Source organism: Aotus nancymaae, unplaced genomic scaffold (assembly GCF_030222135.1).
Source record: "Aotus nancymaae isolate 86718 unplaced genomic scaffold, 86718_ANA_hifiasm-v0.15.2.pri h1tg000008l, whole genome shotgun sequence".
Taxonomy (NCBI): domain Eukaryota; kingdom Metazoa; phylum Chordata; class Mammalia; order Primates; family Aotidae; genus Aotus; species Aotus nancymaae.
In genome coordinates, this window is record NW_026988419.1 from 16,029,070 (window position 1) to 16,046,228 (window position 17,159).

General features: G+C 51.6%; 1 protein-coding gene across 7 annotated transcripts in view; it reads left to right on the forward strand.

The window, feature by feature from the left end:
• TNS1 (tensin 1) overlaps positions 1 to 9,831 on the forward strand; it is a 205,944-nt gene extending 196,113 nt beyond the window's left edge. For all 7 annotated transcript variants that reach the window (XM_012446022.3, XM_012446027.3, XM_012446026.3 and 4 more), the window contains 6 exons: positions 66 to 143; positions 2,193 to 2,264; positions 2,521 to 2,689; positions 3,417 to 3,485; positions 3,932 to 3,964; positions 7,996 to 9,831. In XM_012446022.3, coding sequence (XP_012301445.2) covers positions 66 to 143; positions 2,193 to 2,264; positions 2,521 to 2,689; positions 3,417 to 3,485; positions 3,932 to 3,964; positions 7,996 to 8,140 — 566 coding nt within the window. In that variant the 3' untranslated portion in view covers positions 8,141 to 9,831. The remainder of the gene's footprint in view (positions 1 to 65; positions 144 to 2,192; positions 2,265 to 2,520; positions 2,690 to 3,416; positions 3,486 to 3,931; positions 3,965 to 7,995) is intronic.
• The last annotated feature ends 7,328 nt before the right edge of the window (positions 9,832 to 17,159 follow it).

The window sequence follows — 17,159 nt, forward strand, 5'->3', positions numbered from 1 at the left end:
GAGGTGGAGGTTTTCCCTCTGGCTTCCAGTATGCTGCCCCTGACATGCCGTCTCCCTCCCCACAGGATCTCTGTCTGCCCTGGTCTACCAGCACTCCATCATCCCATTGGCCCTGCCTTGCAAGCTGGTCATTCCAAACCGAGGTAGGAACGTGAGACTCCTGGCTCACCACCCACACCCTTGAGCTGGCCCCCATCATGTCTTGATGCTGCCAGCCACTCCGGACATGAGCCAGGGCTGAAGGACACACGTCATTTTGCCAGTCTGGAGAAACTCAAAACTACTCTCCTTTTTTTCCTATTTAAAAAGAAAAAAATTATGAAAAAGCTTAACTCCAGGAACACACATAAATGGACATGCCAGATTGTCCAGGAAAATCCTCTGGAGGCTTTAAGAAATTCATACAGAATCCTCAGACCACATGTCATCCCAGGGATGACAGGAGACAGGAGAAGTAGGGGACAGGAGACATGTCCTGGAGGATGATATGGGCATCCGGGGAAGAGAGCAGTGAGGTGGACTGAGGTGTTGGGGGGTTGGTCTGGATGGAAAGGAGAGAGCAGCCTCAGGAAAGGGAAGACAGCGCCTAGATGTCACTGGAGTTTCTAATCTGTGTGCTGGGAGGGTGTTCCCTGACCGAGGGGACGCTGAGCTGTTAGGGAAAAGCAAGTCCTCTTCTGATTGTGGGAAGTTGGAATGGACTCCAAGAGCATGAGGACACTCAGGGTGAGAATTTGAGTGAGATGGTAGGGCTGGGGAAGGGGTGTTCCGCTTCTCTCATGGAGGTGCACCAGCCCTGGAGTACGGCAGGTGGGCACCTAGCATAGGCCTCTACTGCCAGCCCTCCGCGACACGGGGCCCACCGGAGGGCCATTATGCCTCACCTCCAGTGCAAGGCCTCAGAACTGGGAGCTGAGCTGCCTTCTCCCCACTCTCTCTGTTCAACAATGGGAACTTCAGAAGCGCCCCTAAGATGTGACCCTGGGATTTTTCCTGGTCCTTCTTGGAGCTCCTGGGGTTATGCCCACACATTACACCTCCAGTATTTTTTGACATTTTCTATTTATCCAATTCAGTTCATTGACTTATTAATGATAACTGACCAACATTATTAGCTTATAAGTTCAAATACAACTTAAATAGCACTATTAACCAATGACATAATTCAGACATGAATTGAATTATAGTCCTATGGAATTTACCATAGTAGTTCAGCAATTGAAAAACTGTTTAATATTTAGATTGTATAAACCTGTAGTTATCAAAGTATAGGCCTAGATCGGCAGCATCAGCATCTTCCGGGAACTTGTTAAACATGCAAATATTGGCTGGGCATGGTGGCTCACGCCTATAATTTCAGAACTTTGAGAGATTGAGGTGGAAGGACTGCTACAGAGGAGTCTTGAAGTGACTGCTCATTGAAATGAGGAGTTCAAGACCAGCCTGGACAACATCAGATATCCCCGTTTTTATAAAAAGTTTAAAAATGACTCTTCTTTAAAAAAATGGTAGCTCATGCCTGTAGCCCCAGCTACTCTGGAGACTAATGTGGGAGAATCTGCTAGAGCCTGGGAGTTTGAGGCTGCAGTGAGCTGTGATCACGCCACTGTACTCCAGCCTGGGTGACAGAGTGGGATCTTGTCTCAAAAAAAAATTATGTACCATATACAATGTGATGTTTAGATAAATGCACACATTGTGGGTTAAATCAAGCTAATATGTCCATCACTCAATTCTTATTAATATTGAAATTAGAGTTATGCTGGATCAATGGTTTGATGAATTAAGGGAACTAGGGCATTTATTGACCTACACAAAGAGATATCAATGCAAAACAATAACAGCAATACCAGTTACCACTTGAAGGCTTGCTTTATGTTAAGTACTGGCTAAGCTGTACGCAGAATCTCTCAAAACCCCAGTGACGTGTGTACCATGATCATCGTTTTTGTTTTATAGATACTTAGTACGTGCTGGGGTGAGGGTTTGAGCCCAGTGATGATGGACTCCAGAGCTCTCAACCAGTGTGCTGGCTGCTTAGAGCAATCATCAAATGTTCAGACTGCGCCTAACTCAGGGCTGACTGCCAGGGCCTTGTATGAAAAGCAGCGTCCCTTGCACCAATAGTTGCAGAGCTCACCTTCAACCCGGCCAAACTTGTGCTTCTAATTCCAACTGAATTTTTGTCTCAGACCCCACAGATGAATCAAAAGATAGCTCTGGCCCTGCCAGCTCAACTGCAGACCTGCTGAAGCAAGGGGCAGGTGAGTGGTCCCCTGAAACTGGACCCATGCCCAGGCCTTCATTTCTGCCTTCCTGCCCTGACCCCTCCTGCAGGTACAGGCTGGAGGTCTCTCCAGGCCCAAATATCTCTGGGAAGATCATATTTCTATGTACAGATACCTTGGATCAAGGCTAGCCTGAAGTTTATCTGCTACCTTCTCCCTGAAGAATGGATGTGGGTTAATGTCTTCACCCACCCCATCTCCCGTGACTCCCCCTTGGGTTGGTTTCTTCTAGCCTGCAATGTGCTCTTCGTCAACTCTGTGGACATGGAGTCTCTTACTGGGCCACAGGCCATCTCCAAAGCCACATCTGAGACATTGGCTGCAGACCCCACGCCAGCTGCCACCATCGTTCACTTCAAAGTCTCTGCCCAGGGAATCACTCTGACTGACAACCAGAGAAAGTAAGACTCCTCTGCCTGCTCCTGAGTGGGGTTCTCCTTCCTGTGACCCATCTATTCATCCATGTACCCACCCATTTACCAACTGATTAATTCCTTGCACCCAGCTGCTCGTCTATCCTCCTGTCCGTCTGTCTTGCATCTACCTCCCATATACCTAGCTACTTATCCATCCATCCATCCATCCATCCATCCATCCATCCATCCATGCATCTATCAATCCATCCTTCCATGCATCTATCCATCTATCCATCCCTGCATTTATTCATACCTCATCTCTTCCTGGCCACCTATTTATCCCTTCATCCATCTATATCTATCCATCCACCCATTCATTCATCCTTCTATGTGAATTTGCCAGCACTGGGTATGCAGCTGTAAATACAACTGATCAAAAGGACCTGCTTTCTTGAAGCAGAGCTCATCCACTTGGAGAGTCCCTGGCCTCTTTACTTCCTTTTCCAGCCCCTCTCCACATTTCTTATTCCTCAGTACCAGTTTCTCCCTTCCCCAGCCCCTAGCATTTGGGATACTTCTATGGCACATCTGTCTCTGTACATTGCTTGGGTCACCAGTGTCAGCAGCTCAAGCCATCTTGCTCATAAGAGAGAGGTTGTGTGGACCTGTGACAGCCACAGATGGTGGGAAGGTGGCCTGACCTGCTGGTGGAAGAAGGGGAAAAGAAGCCCCTTCAGCACTCATTCTCTTTTATCTGATGTCTGTGCGGCAGGCTCTTCTTCAGACGCCACTACCCCCTCAACACTGTCACCTTCTGTGACCTGGATCCACAGGAAAGAAAGTAAGTCTCTTGCATACAGCTTCCCTCCCACACAGCTAACGCTGAAGACTGTGTGTGTGCACGCATGTGCATGTGTGTGTGTGTGTGTGCGTGTACATTCTCCATTCAGCTGGACGGTCTACCCATGTAGAGTAATCGTGCTGGGCATCCTTTGAACCTTTCCCACCATAGATATGGAGACCCTCCCAGTCACTCAGTGTCCACTGTCACCCCCTCTGCTGTGCCCTGACCCTGAATCTGCTTCTCCTCTCCACCATGGGGAGAGCACATGGAGGCAGGTGCAGCATTCTCTCCACCTTGAATACATCTCTGTGTGATCCTGGGCAGCTCCTGTCCTCCAGGAATGGGGGCTCCCCTGACTTCCTGCAGATGGTCTGGGCGTGGGCGGGGCTGGGCTCTAGGGAGAAAGTGCAGTGATTTACCCTGAGCCCACTTTCTCTCCACAGGTGGACAAAAACAGAGGGCGGCGCCCCTGCTAAGTAAGTGTGACTTCTTACCCCACCCAGCAGGCTAGCCTTTGTATTTCACAGGGAGGGAAGCATGGGACAGATTCAGAATCCAGGGCTGTGGGTAGGGAAAGGGCAGCAAAAACCTTTGTGCCAAGGTCACTCAGCTTTCAAGAGAAGCTTGACCAGGCATCTAGGCCTTTTGCCTTGTCCTGCCATGAGGCCAGAGGCCCAGCCTCTGGCCCAGCCACCTTCATTCACCCAGGATCAGAAGCAGCAGGGATGCCAGGCAGTGGACAGAAAACAGAGTCTTATCAGAAGCAATGGAAGTGGGGCAGGGGTTGTTTACATGATCTTTTCTGCCCACATTCTAGCTGCCTTTGTTCCTGTTCTTGCTTTTTTGGTGGGCTCTTCTGTGAGTCCTGTGGCTGAGCGAGACAGCCTTATCATAGTGTGGAGCCCAGGAGCTCTGAATTCTGGTGATGGCCCTGGGACCTTTGGGTGGATTCCTCCATCCAGTGGACATGTTCTAAGGGCCTCCAAGGAACTCAGCTCCTGCCTGGGTCTCTGACCCTGCCCTCAGGGGGCCCACTGGCACAGCAGATAAGACAAGTGTCTAAATAGCACTAAGATGCTTCTGTGATTTTCAAACTGTGTTTCAAGGATCCTGCCATCCTTGGATTGCACCTGGTGTTCCGAAGGGAGGGAAAACTTGGCTGCTCCTTGCAGTTATCTATAAGTAGGAACTAAGGTTTTCTCACAATTACAAAAGCAAAACAAAATACAGGCATAACCTGGGGTCTGAAGCTGACATGAGGCTGTCACTATGGTCTGTCATCCATGTTTCACTTTGTCAGGCTTATTTCAACAGCCCTATTCGCCTCACTGATTGACTTTATAATAGGTAAATGTCACGCTTTTGGATTGATATGTTTATAGCTGTAAAATACTGCTTTCACCTTGATATATGCAGACTTCATAAAGGTTGCTTTAGAAAAACAAAATGTTCACCATTAAAAAATGACAGTTTCAGGGGAGGGGAGAGGTGGCAAGAGAGTTCAGCTCACATCTGGGGTGCTCATGCAGGAGAACACGTCAGCATCTAGAGAGTGGGAAAGAGCAAATGTTTAAGGATGAGTCTTCAATCTGGACGGGCCAAAATGAGAATGGGAGTAGGAGAGGGTATTTCAGGATAGGGACCTCACGGCTACCAGACCACAGGCTCCCCAAGGGCAGGGCCATATCTGGCACATTGTGAGGCTGGTAAATACTTGTTGAGTGAAGAAATGAGAGAATGGAGGCCAGAAGAACAGAGGCAAGAGGAGGCTGGTGCGGATGCCTCAGTCTGAAGGAATGGACCGACTAGTCTCTTGCATGGTCAGTGATAGTGGCTTAGGAGAGGCCATGTGGGATGGTGGGGCTCAGCCTTGTCTAGGCTTCATAGGGTCATCAGCGCTTCAAGTCCCTGCGTCCCCTGTATCTCTGCTTGCCTTGGCAGCAGGCGGGAACTTTGTGTCTGAAGGTGCTTGTGCTCACTCACCACAGGGTCCTGCGAGGGGAGAGGATCAGAAACAGAAGAGACCTGGGCCCCCAAGCTGGAAATCCCTCTTTTCCTCCTTCAGGAGCTGGTTTTGAGCTGAGCCTCCTGCTGAAGAGGCTTTGATGGGTGGGTCAGAGGCCACAGGGAGAGACTGAGGCAGGGCAGTGGGCTGACAGGGAATCATGACAGGGACGAAGTGAGGCCAGCCAGGGGACTCAGGTGCAACATTCAAGGAGATGTTAGATCCCGGGATCTTGCAAATGCTTCCTCCCTGCCCTTAGGGCTGAGGCTTCTTGCCTGGATCTCCTCCTCGAGGCAGTTGGCAGGACTGGGTTATCGTGGGACTCTTAGAGCCACAGCTGAAAGAAGTATCGGGAGGGCAGGCTTGGTGTTCCAGTCAGGCGCAATTGCCAGGTCTCCATCCTGGTGGACACCCACAGCCAGGCCTGGCATGCTTCTTCCCTCTGCTGGGATCACCCCCACCCCTTCTAAGGGTCCAAGCCAGCCGGGAAAGGGAGTTGCTGGGGGCTGCCCTGTGGGCCCAGCTCCCCGACTACCTGGGCATTACTCCAACCTTTGGCGCTGTTGCTCCCGGCCCCTGAAACAAGTCTGGGGGAGCAGAGCTGTAGGGAATGTAAGATTGTGTGTGTGTGTGTGTGTGTATGTTGTGTCGGTGTGCATGTTGTATGTGTGTGGTGTGTATATGTTGTGTATATGTGTGATCTGTATATGTATGTATGCATGACTTGTGTGTGTGGTACATGTGTGCAGTGGTATGTTTGTGGTGTGTGTGTGGTGGTGTGTGGTGTGTGCAGTGGTGTGGTGGTGTGTGTGTGGTGTGTGCGTGCAATGGGGTGTGTGATGGTGTATGTGTGGTGTGTAGTGTTGTGGTATGTGTTTGATGGTGTGTATGTGTGTGGTGGTGTGTGTGTGGTATATGTGTGGTGTGTGTGGTGTTATGTGTGGTGTGTACAGTGGTGTGTGGTGTGTATGTGGTGGTGTGTGTGGTGGTATGTGTGTGAGCGTGGTATGTGTGTGTGGTGGTACGTGTGTGTGGTGGTCTGTGTGGTGTGTGTGTATGGTGGTATGTGTGTGGTGTGTGTGTGGTATTATGTGTGGCATGTGCAGTGGTGTGTGGTATGTGGTTGTGTGTGGTGGTATGTGTGTGATGGTGTGTATGTGTGGTGGTGTGTGTGTGATGTGTGTGTGTGGTGGTGTGTGGTGGTGTGTATGTGGTATGTATGTGTGATAGTATGTGTGTGATTGTGTGGTTGTGTGTATGTGGTATGTATGTGTGGTAGTATGTGTGATTGTGGTGGTGTGTGGTGGTGTGTATGTGATGTGTATGTGTGGTAGTGTGTGTGTGATGGTGTGTGTGTGGTGGCATGTGTGTGGTATGTATGTATATGGTAGTGTTTGTGTACATGTGTGGTGGCATGTGTGTGATGGTGTGTATGTGTGTGGTGGTGTGTATGTATGTGGTGGCATGTGTGGTGTGTATGCATGTGGTGGCGTGTGTGATGGTATGTATGTGTGTGGTGGTATGTGATGTGTGTGGTGGTATGTGGAAGTGTGTGGTGGTGATGTGTGTGGTGTGTGGTGGTGTGTGTGTGGTAGTAATGTGTGTGATGGTATGTGTGGTGGTATGTGTGTGGTGTGTATGTGGTGGTGTGTGCGTGTATGTGTGTGGTAGCATGTGTGTGGTGGTGTGTACACACAGGCATACACAGCAACCAGTAGAATCCCCCTGTGCTAACTTTAGCTACATGGTCCTGCTGTAGGGAGAGGGGTTTCCATCAGAATCTCCAGCTGTCCTGATTTCCCCATCTCGCTCTAAATAGCAACATGCGGGCTGGGAGGGGACCTGAGCTCACATTCTGTTCTCTGCCCTCATATTTTTAACTCTGTTTTGCAAAGAGAGAATGCTGGGTCACTCCAGTCCTGTGGGTGGAGGTGGGGGACGGGTGTGGGGTCCACCTTCCCTTTTTGTTCTCTGGCTTCCAAGGCTCTTGAGCCCAGGAAGAATCAGTGTGTGTGTGGAGGGGTGTGAGCTGCTTGTCCTTTCTCTCCCTGACCTTGTGGTGTCTGAGGAGGCTGAGCCCTTTGCAGGCAGACTGCACTTTCCTGATTGGCATATGTGTTGTGTGTAAGAGCAGTCAGTAGGGGTGGAGCTGGGATGGGCGGGGACAGGCCCATCTAGGAATGTTCCCATTTTATTTTGGTCTCCTCCCCACCCTCACTATCCAGCCTTGTCAATCCCCTACAGCTCCCTTCGCACCTCTCCAAGGGGGATTTCTGCCCACCCTTAAGCAAGGCAGGACACTGTCTCCAGGCCTTGGCTTTGTGGTCAGGGGAGTGCACAGAGGATTCTCTTCTGTGCTTCCCGAAGTCCCTGATGCTGAGGTCTTCTGGAGGGATGGGGGAGAGAGTTTGGTCTGAGACCAGCTTGCTCACCTGGGCTGCTCTCCACCTCCTGGGGTTCCGCTTGCCCTCCCCTCACGCTGTTGCCCTCTCGCACCTGCAGGCTCTTCGGCTTCGTGGCCCGGAAGCAGGGCAGCACCACGGACAACGCCTGTCACCTCTTTGCTGAGCTCGACCCCAACCAGCCCGCCTCTGCCATCGTCAACTTCGTCTCCAAGGTCATGCTGAACGCTGGCCAAAAGAGATGAACCCTGCCCCTTGCCCAGGGCCAGTGCCGTGGGGAAGGGGCACGTGGGGAGGGGACCCATGAATTCTGACCACTCTTGAACCCAGAAAGAGGACTTTGGGCCAATTTCAGAGGAGAGAAGAAAGTGCAACGTGGGGAGAGGGAAGTGAATTGCAAAGGGGAGGGGGAAGAGAGAGAGAGAAAGAGAGAAAGGAAAAGATGGAGGAGAAGAACTTGGATTCCCCTGGGTGGATGGAAACTGCAAAAACCCAAAGCCTTCAAAACTAACCGGGTCCGCCTAATACCCCCTCCCTCCCCCGAGAAGATGGATGTCCTCAAAAGAGAAGGAACAAACCTCCTTGGGGAGCCACATTTTTGGGGGAATGAAAAAGCTCTGTCTCCCTAATCCAATGCCTTCCAAGGGGAGATCAGGCTTGGGGGAATCTTTTTCTGGCCACCTGTAGGGTAGGTTGTCACACCAAACAGAGCCACCGTGGGACATCTAGTGTCAGAACTTTTCTCTTGGAAGTATCTCAGACCCAAGGCACCTCAGGTCTCTTTGCCGTGCCTCCGCTGTATTGCCATGTGGGTGTATGTGTGTTCCCACCCACATCCTTAAACATTGATGTAGATCTGCCTCTATCCACTAGAATTATAAACGGCTCAGCTTGTCCATGTCCTGTGTGTTTGTAGACACACATGCATACTGTCCAAAGATTAGGGCTGGCGGTGGCAGAGCAGCAGGGGAGGGACAGAAACCCTCCTCTAAACGAGCCACCAAGCTATGGGAGACAGGGGCTCTCTCCTGGTGCCTACACCCAAACTCTAGTGACCCTGGGTGCCACCATCCCCTTCTCCTCTACAAAGACCCCAGCAGGAGTGGGAGAGTCTGCAATGTCATCACCCTGTCCTGTCTTGGCCGGAAGCCTGGAGCTTTGGTTTGAGGGTGTAGAGATATGTGTGTCCATGGGACGAGATCTGTCAGGACAGGTGGCTGTTGAGTTCGGGGTGTCTTCCCCGAGGTGTGTGACTCAGCAGCAAGGAAGTCACATTGCTCCTCCTGGGGCTCTGGACTCTGCCTTAGCGCCCACCTCTCAGCCCTGTTCTTGGGTTTCATGCCCCAGGACCAGCCTTATCTCAGACCTGCTTACCTGCATGATGCCTTTCCGGAGGCTGGGGATTGAGCCTTCCTGCTCTGCCCAGCCCTGTTCTATTCTGTAGGGTCCCTGTGTTGGAATTCATCCTGGGGAACCTGCTTCCTGCTCAGTGAGGCTCAGTGCAGAAACCCGCAGTCCTTATCCTCCCCCTGTAAGAGCTTCGGGGTCTGGCTTTTGCAGACACTCTCTGACACCATCAGAGCTCCTGGGGCTGCTACCTATACACCACATGGCCTAACTACAATGCCAAAGCCTCGCTGTCCCCCTTTCTGCCTTGGTTTCCCCAGCTGAGCCATGCTGCCCATGCAGCAGAGGGCAGAAGGCTTGCATTTGGGCCAAAGGGCCTAAGGTCCACTGGACAGTTGGGAAAACACCTGACCACCATTTAAGGACTCTAAGCCAGAATGGAAAATTCACCGGGACTCCATTCTTAAGCCTATGGGGGTCCCCTAGAGAGAGGCATTGTACTGATATATAAATATTATATAATATATACATGAGACATACTGACAGAATCTGTAAGCTAATAAAATGTAAGAAAAGGTTAAAAAAAGAATAGGTAAATTGACAAGAAGTATTTATTGTTTTTCCATATTGCTTTATCACCTTCCCTGGGCATAAACCAATTCCTATCCCTTTTTATATGTGTAAGTAAAGCCTGAAGTTTGGGGGTCTTTGTTCTTGGAGCAGCCAGGGTCTCCTTGCCCCAGCCTTGGCCTTCCCTAGACTGTGTGGGGCTCAGTGTTGCGGTGGTGGGGGGGCAGCTCCCAGGATGTGTGGGGAGCTGCCCTGTCTTGCAGGCCTGAGCGAGTATGTGAGCATGTGGGGACATGGGTGTGTATGGCACACACGGGTGTGTGTGCGCCTTTTGTATTTTTTCTCCTCCAAGGAGCTGTGTCAGTGTGGACGTTCTGTTTCAGGGAGTTGGAAAGGAGAGTGTCTGCAGAAGGCGGGGAGCAGGGGCAGAGGCCCCACTGGCCACCCCCTGCTTCCCAGAGTGAAACCTTGTGCCTGGTGGCTGAGGTCCCTCCAAAGTGCTCTTCTTTCTGAGATATTCAAGCCAAATATCTGGGTTCCCTCCTCCTCATTCCTTAGCAAACCCCAGTTACCTTCCAAGATACGAGATATTTCCCATCCCCTTCCTTTGTAAATATCTCATCTCCCACAGGACAGCCCGGCAGCCTCTTCCCGGCCCGGATGTTCTGTCCTCACTCCAGGCTGGGCGGTGGATCAGACCCTTCAAGCAGCCTGGCTGGGGCCCAGGACTGAGTCGGGGGTCAGCTTTCACCGTCACTTTCCCCTTCCTCACCACCCATTGCAGCCCACCTCGCGTGCGTGGCCAGCTCCTCCACTCCAGCCTGAGCCGTGTGTGCCCCTGGGGGAGGACCCGTTGATGCTGGAAAGCTGGAAACTCCCTCCCAGCATCCCTTTGGGAGTCAGTTTCCGAGAGTGTGGCCTTTCAAGGTGAATGATGGGGAAGGGTTCCCCAGGCCCCACAGTGGCCCCACCTGTGGGCCCTGCACCAAAACCCTCCAGTGTCACAGGGGGCTGTGCACCCATGCACACACATACGCACACATACCACACCGCACTGCAGTATATTCTTGCCAAAGATTTCCTTTAAAAGAAAGCACTTTTACTAATTATTATTTTGTGTTTATCCTCTTCTGTCTTCTCCCTCCCTCAATCGATTTTACTGTTGTTTATTGTTGAATCTGTTTGTCAGCCAGGAGAGCACTGTCTGGTCTGGAACACGGGCTGGGATGGGAAAGGGTCTGGGAGAAGATGGGCAAGGAAGAGCCGGGAGTCACAGCCATTGCAGCGATACAGACCCAGGCAGGCTCAGGCCTGTGCTGCCACTAACTCTTCAGCTGGGTGTCTGAGGGAAGAGGGCAGGGGAGGGTCGTGTCCCATTCAGCTGGGGGAGGGGTCCAGTGAGCTCCATGTGGTTCTTTCCCAGGGGGAGCAAGAGGAAAGGATTGGACGAGCAAATAATGGAGAGGGGACCTGAGAAGGAAACCCAGGAGGAAGTGAGCAGTTTGATCAGCCTGCTCTCACAGTGTCCTGGCTCTCTTATTTAGCCATGTGTTTGAGGGACAGAGACATCATGACCTAAGTTTGGGAAAGGCCTTTGACCCATTTCATCTGAGCCTCTCCTCCGGTAGCTCTGAAAGCTGTGGACGCTGATGGCCAGGATACTTCTCCCCTGGTTTTTGAGGATCCCTAGGTGTTCTGAGACTGGCCAGGAGAGGGTTGGTGGGGCCAGTGGTCGTGTGACAACAGGAGGGGGTAGCCCTCCTGGACAAGTGTGATCCCCCTATAAGGGGCTCTCAGGAGGTTGGTGAGTAGGGGATTCTGCCTTGTTCTGATGAGCCTGTGCAGAGGCTCTAGGGGGTCACAGAACGGTGGCGAGTGTGAACAGCTCCAGTCTCACTCCCACTTTTGTCCACCACCCCTGCCTTCTGGATCTTCTCCTCCTAATTTTTCCAGCTTTAGGACCTGGGGAGATCATGTGAGTCAAGGGAGACATCCACTCCTGCCCCCACATTCAGGGTCCTCCTAGTGGTTGGGGGGCAGAGTCCCAGAGCAGCCCTTTACCCCAGGTCCAGGCCCTGGAATCCTGAGACTCGTGTTTCCTTGGCCAGTGGTAACACAGAATGTGTGTGTGTGGATGTGCAGGTGTGGTTGCGTGTGTGTGCATGTGTTTTGCTCATCTCTTTAGGGAACTTGGGGGTGGGGATTGGAGGTGCTGGGCAATGGAACTTCAAGTTCAATGTCGCCCAGCAGTGAGGGGAGTTGGGGGCAGGGCCTGTAGGGCCGCTCATCAGTGGAGTCTCAGTGATGGCCCAGGTGAGGAGCGGGCCACCCAGAGGGGCAGGGTGGGGGCCTCAGACAGATCTGTCCCTCTTGGCTCCTCTGTCCTCAACTGTCCAAAATGTTGGAGGACCTCTGTTCATATCCCATGCCGGAGCTCTTGCCAGCAGAGGAGTTACTGTAGAGGGATGTCCCAAGCTTATTCTCCAATCAGTGTTAAGCCGTTCCAAACTCTCCTGTGTCTGTGTTTGTGTGTGTGTGTGTGAGAGAGCACATCAGTGTGTGCAGGCTGTGCTTCCCAATTTCTCTCTTCCGTTCAGACCCACCGTTCAGAACAAATGTCAGAAATTCCTTCCCACCACCCTCCCTGCCTCCCCAGCCCTCTGTGGGAGAAACAAGATCACCCGGCATCCTCCCCCACCCCGGCTGTGTATTTATATAGATGGAAATATACTTTATATTTTGTATCATCGTGCCTATAGCCGCCACCACCGTGTATAAATCCTGGTGTATGCTCCTTATCCTGGACATGAATGTATTGTACACTGACGCGTCCCCACTCCTGTACAGCCGCTTTGTTTCTTTGCGATGCATTGTATGGCTTTATAAATGATAAAGTTAAAGGAAACTCTGTGCTGTTATCTATCTGTGTTGTTTGGACAGGGGTCTGCCATGTCTCTGGTGAGCAAAAAGGGGCCTCTTCTGATAGCCAGGTGGGCTTCAGCGATGCCTCTGGTGGACAGCTCAAATCCTCCCAGCGGCTTCCCCACCATCCGCACCGTGGTTCTGGTTTCATGCGTTTATTCATTCCGACTCTTTTAGCTGGAAGAGAAACTCAGCTCAAACTTGTTTAAGAAAGAAGTAAGTGTATTGGCCCCAGTGGCTGAGAAGTCCAGGCAGAGCTGGATTTAAGGGCTTAAACGGTAGAATCAGGTATTGTCTCCATCACTCGGTTCTGAGTTGGCTTGACTCTCAGGTAAGCTCTCTCCGAGTGGCAGTGCCCCAGATGCTCTGGGCTTCTGTCCTACCAGCTCGGTAGCCCCAGGAGAAGAGGGCTCTTTTCTCACAATGTTCTCAGCAAGAAACTGGGACCCCCCACTCAATGGCTCTGATCTGGATCCTGCTGGCTCACGTGGTTACCTCGAAACCAATCACTCTATCCGGATCTGGGTCACGCGACTGCCTCTGGGGCCTTCTGAAACGATGGGGACTCAGAATGGGGAAGTGTTTGGTTCCGGAAGGGGTGAGGTCTGCCAGAGAGAGGGGGACGCGGGTTGTCAGGCAGCATCTACCGGAGTTGGTGCTGGTTCACTTGCGCACCAGGCCTGGGGCTCCTGGGTGAATTCTTTGGAATTCAGAAAGTTTGGGTGTGGGACCTACTGAGGCATGCCCGGCACAGCACAGGGGTCTCTGGGAGATCCAAAATACTCAATGACATGGCGCCAGCTCTCCGCTGAGCTCACTGTGTGGCTGGAGGGAGGCTTGGATCAGCTTCTTTGAGCAGGTTTATGGCAAGCCCTCACAGTCCTCGTTGTGTAGGGCAGTCTTCTCAAACTTGTGGGTCTCGGGATTCCTTTACATTCTTAGAATTATTCAGGATCCCAAAGGACTTTTGTTTAGAAGAGTTATATCTTTTGATCTTTATCATAGTATAAATTATAACTGAGAACATTGCAAATACTTATTAATTCACTTCCATAGCAATAAATTCATCATGTTAATATAAATAACATTTTTGTGAAAAATAGTATTTTCTAAAACAAAATCGCTGGGTGAGAAGGGTGATTTTGCTTTGCATTATTATTATTATTGTTTGAGACAGGGTCTTGCTCTGTTGCCCAGGCTAGAGTGCGGTGGCACAATCATAGCTCACTGTGGCCTCGACCTCCTGGGTTCAAGTGATCCTCCCACCTCGGCCACTGAGGAGCTGGGACCACAGCCATGTGCCACCGCACCTGGCTAACTTAAAAAGTTTTTTTTTTGTACAAAAGAGGTTTCACTATGCTGCCCAGGCTGGTCTCGAACCCCTGGGCTCAAGCAATCCTCTCCTTGGCCTCCCAAAGTGCTGGGATAACCAGTGTGAGCCACCATGTGCTTTGCATTTTTTAAAGACCGATTCATGTCTGGCTTACCAGGAGACAGCTGGATTCTTCTATGAGTTTCTGCATATCGTTGCGATAACCCCCATCCTGGGCCTCTGGAACACGCTCTATACTTGTGGGAAATGAGCCAAAGAGTCAAATAATGGCTTGACAGCATTATGAAAATGGTTTTGACCTCAGCACCCCTGGAAGGGTCTCAGGGACCCCTGGGGTCCTGGGATCATACTCTGAAACCTGTTGCTATGAGGGATACACAACACAGGAAACTCAGCCCCCGTCTATGGGGGAGGCTGAACACATCTTGTACTCCTGCTGTCTTAGGTATCATCACGCCGAGTCATCCCAACAAGCCCGTGAGGCACTGTTATACACAAGGACAAATAAGGAAACCGAGGTTTTGAGAGGTCACACAGTTTCTAGCTGGCAGAGCTGGTACCCGACATCACTCCCACTGGTGAAGGCTGGCCTTCAGCCAACGCTGGCTAAGTGCCGGAGCCTGTGCTAAGCGGTCAGGTGTCCTTTCTCATGCACATGCACCTGAGACGTAAGGGCTATCCTTGTCCTCATTTCACAGATGAAGAAACAAAGAGGTTAAGACACCTGAAAATCACAGAGCTGGGGTAAGTGGCCCAGCCAGGCTGTGAACCCCGGTGAGCTGACTTCTCAGCCAGGCTCTTCCTAGCTCTTGCCTCCTGCTCTCAGGACTGGCTTTCAAACGGAGAGACAGATGAGCCATGGGCAAGCGGGAAACCAAACTGATGTCACTGTCAGATAGGGGGTCAGGGGCTAGGCTGTAGGCTGGCTTCCCAGGGAGTGGACCAGGGATCCTGGGTGTGTGATGGGGAAGGTCAGGAGGTCATCCCCTGACACTGCCCAGCTGTGGAGGGATGTAGGTACCTCTGGGTGGGCCTGGTACAGGGGAGGAGTGTGATGAGAGAGACATGCTAGGGCCTGTGAGCCGAGCTGATGCAGTGGCCTTTGAGGGGACTCAGTAGTAAGGTGGCTTTGCTCCTGGTTCCCCAAGGAGGAGGAAGTGGATGGGGCTGCAGTGGAGGGCTCTGGGTGAGGAAGGGCAGCTCTCCCAACATACCTTATCACACAGAAGACCCAAAAGACCTTTACATTTCCTTCCTTCCTCCCTCCCTCCCTTCCTTCTTTCTCTTTCTTTCTTTCTTTTTCTTTCTTTCTTTCTCTTTCTTTTTCTTTCTTTCTTTCCTTTCTTTTCTTCTTTCTCTCTTTCTCTCCTTCCTTCCTTCTTCCCTCCCTCCCTCCTTTTCCTTCCTTCCTTCCTCTTTCTCTTTCTCTCTCTCCTTCCTTCTTTCTTCCCTCCCTCCCTTCTTCCTTCCTTCCTTTCTTTCTCTTTCTTTCCTTCCTTCCTTCTTCCTTCCCTCCCTTCTTTCTTTCTTTCTTTCTCTCCTTTCTTCTTTCTTCCCTCCCTCCCTTCCTTTCTTTTCTCTCTTTTTCTCTCCTTCTTTCTTACCTCCTTCCCTCCCTCTCCCTCCCTCCTTCCTTCCTTCCTGTCTCACTCTCTCTTTCTCTCTTTCTTTCTTTCCTTTCTTTCTTTCTTCTTTCTTTCTTTCTTTCTTTCTTTCTTTCTTTCTTTCTTTCTTTCTTTCTTTCTTTTCTTTCTTTCTTCTTTCTCTTTCGATAGAGTCTAACTCCATCACACAGGCTGGGATGCAGTGGTGAAACCTCAGCTCACTGCAACCTCTGCCTCCCAGGTTTAAGCAATTCTTTTGCCTCAGCCTCCTGAGTAGGTGGGATTTCAGGCGCCCACCACCACACCCAGCTATTTTTAGTAGAGATGATGTTTCACCATGTTGGCCAAGCTAGTCTCGACCTCCTGACCTCAGGTGATCCACCTGCCTCAGCCTCCCACACTGCTGGGATTACAGTTGGGAGCCACTGAGCCACTGCGTCTGGCCAGCTTTGCATTTCTATACAGCGTATGGGCCCTGCACCACTGGCTTCGGCACCGCCTGGTGCTTACAGGAAAAACAGGACTTCTGGCCTCACCCCAGGCCTGCAGCTCAGAATCTTCATGTTAGCCAGATCCCCAGGAAATCTGTGTAAGTGCTAAAGTTTGAGCTGCTTGCATGTGTATCTCATGCTGGGACTAGACCAGGCTGAGATGCTCAGCCCTGGGCTCTGCCTCAGCACCACCTGAAAGGTGAGGACCCAGTTTGGGTCTCCATGGGAAAAAAGCGATCCTAGACCTCACCTTGGGAGCCTGCCTTATTGATGAGATTCTGGAATCTCTACTGCCTGGGGCAGGTGGAGGCCAGGTAGGGACCAGGCCTGGTCCTGATGAGCAGGATGACTCTGGTTGCACCAGGTGTGCAGGGTGTGAAGAGAGTCCAGCCTTGGAAGAGGCAAGAACATCAGCGAGGGCACAGGAGGGGTAGAGGGATGGAGGCTAGGAGGCTCTTTCTTGTCCTCAAACTCAGCTGGAAAGTGCTGAAGCCTGGGCTCCACCCCAGAGATTCTGGGTGGGTCAGTCTGCGGTGCAGCCTAGGCAGTGGGAATTTTTATCACTCCCAGGGAACTCTGTGTGCAGCCCAGGCTGAAAGCCACTAGGAAAGCTCTCCTTCCTCGATTGGCTTCTTCTAGGTCCGGGGTGTGTGTGTAGGCCCATGGGCACCTGTGCTTGGATGTGTGGGGGGCTGAGGAGGGGAGGAAGTCACAGTGGGAAGAGGTCCCCTCTGAACTGGCTTCGACCTCGCCTCTCTATTTTTGGCGGGTGGGAGCATGCCATCCCCTCCCATCTAGAGTGGAGCCCACTGGTATGTTAACAAATTCGAGGCCTCAAATGTCCCTCCTCCTGCATCCCGTGGGCTGCCTGAGAGAGGAAGAGCCATGGCCATCTCTTCGGGGGACTCATCTGCCAGGGCCTGCGAGCTGGGTGGGAGGAGACGCCTGGAAGAGGCTTTGTAGACTGCTTCATTTCAGCTCCAAGGGCTCTGCAATA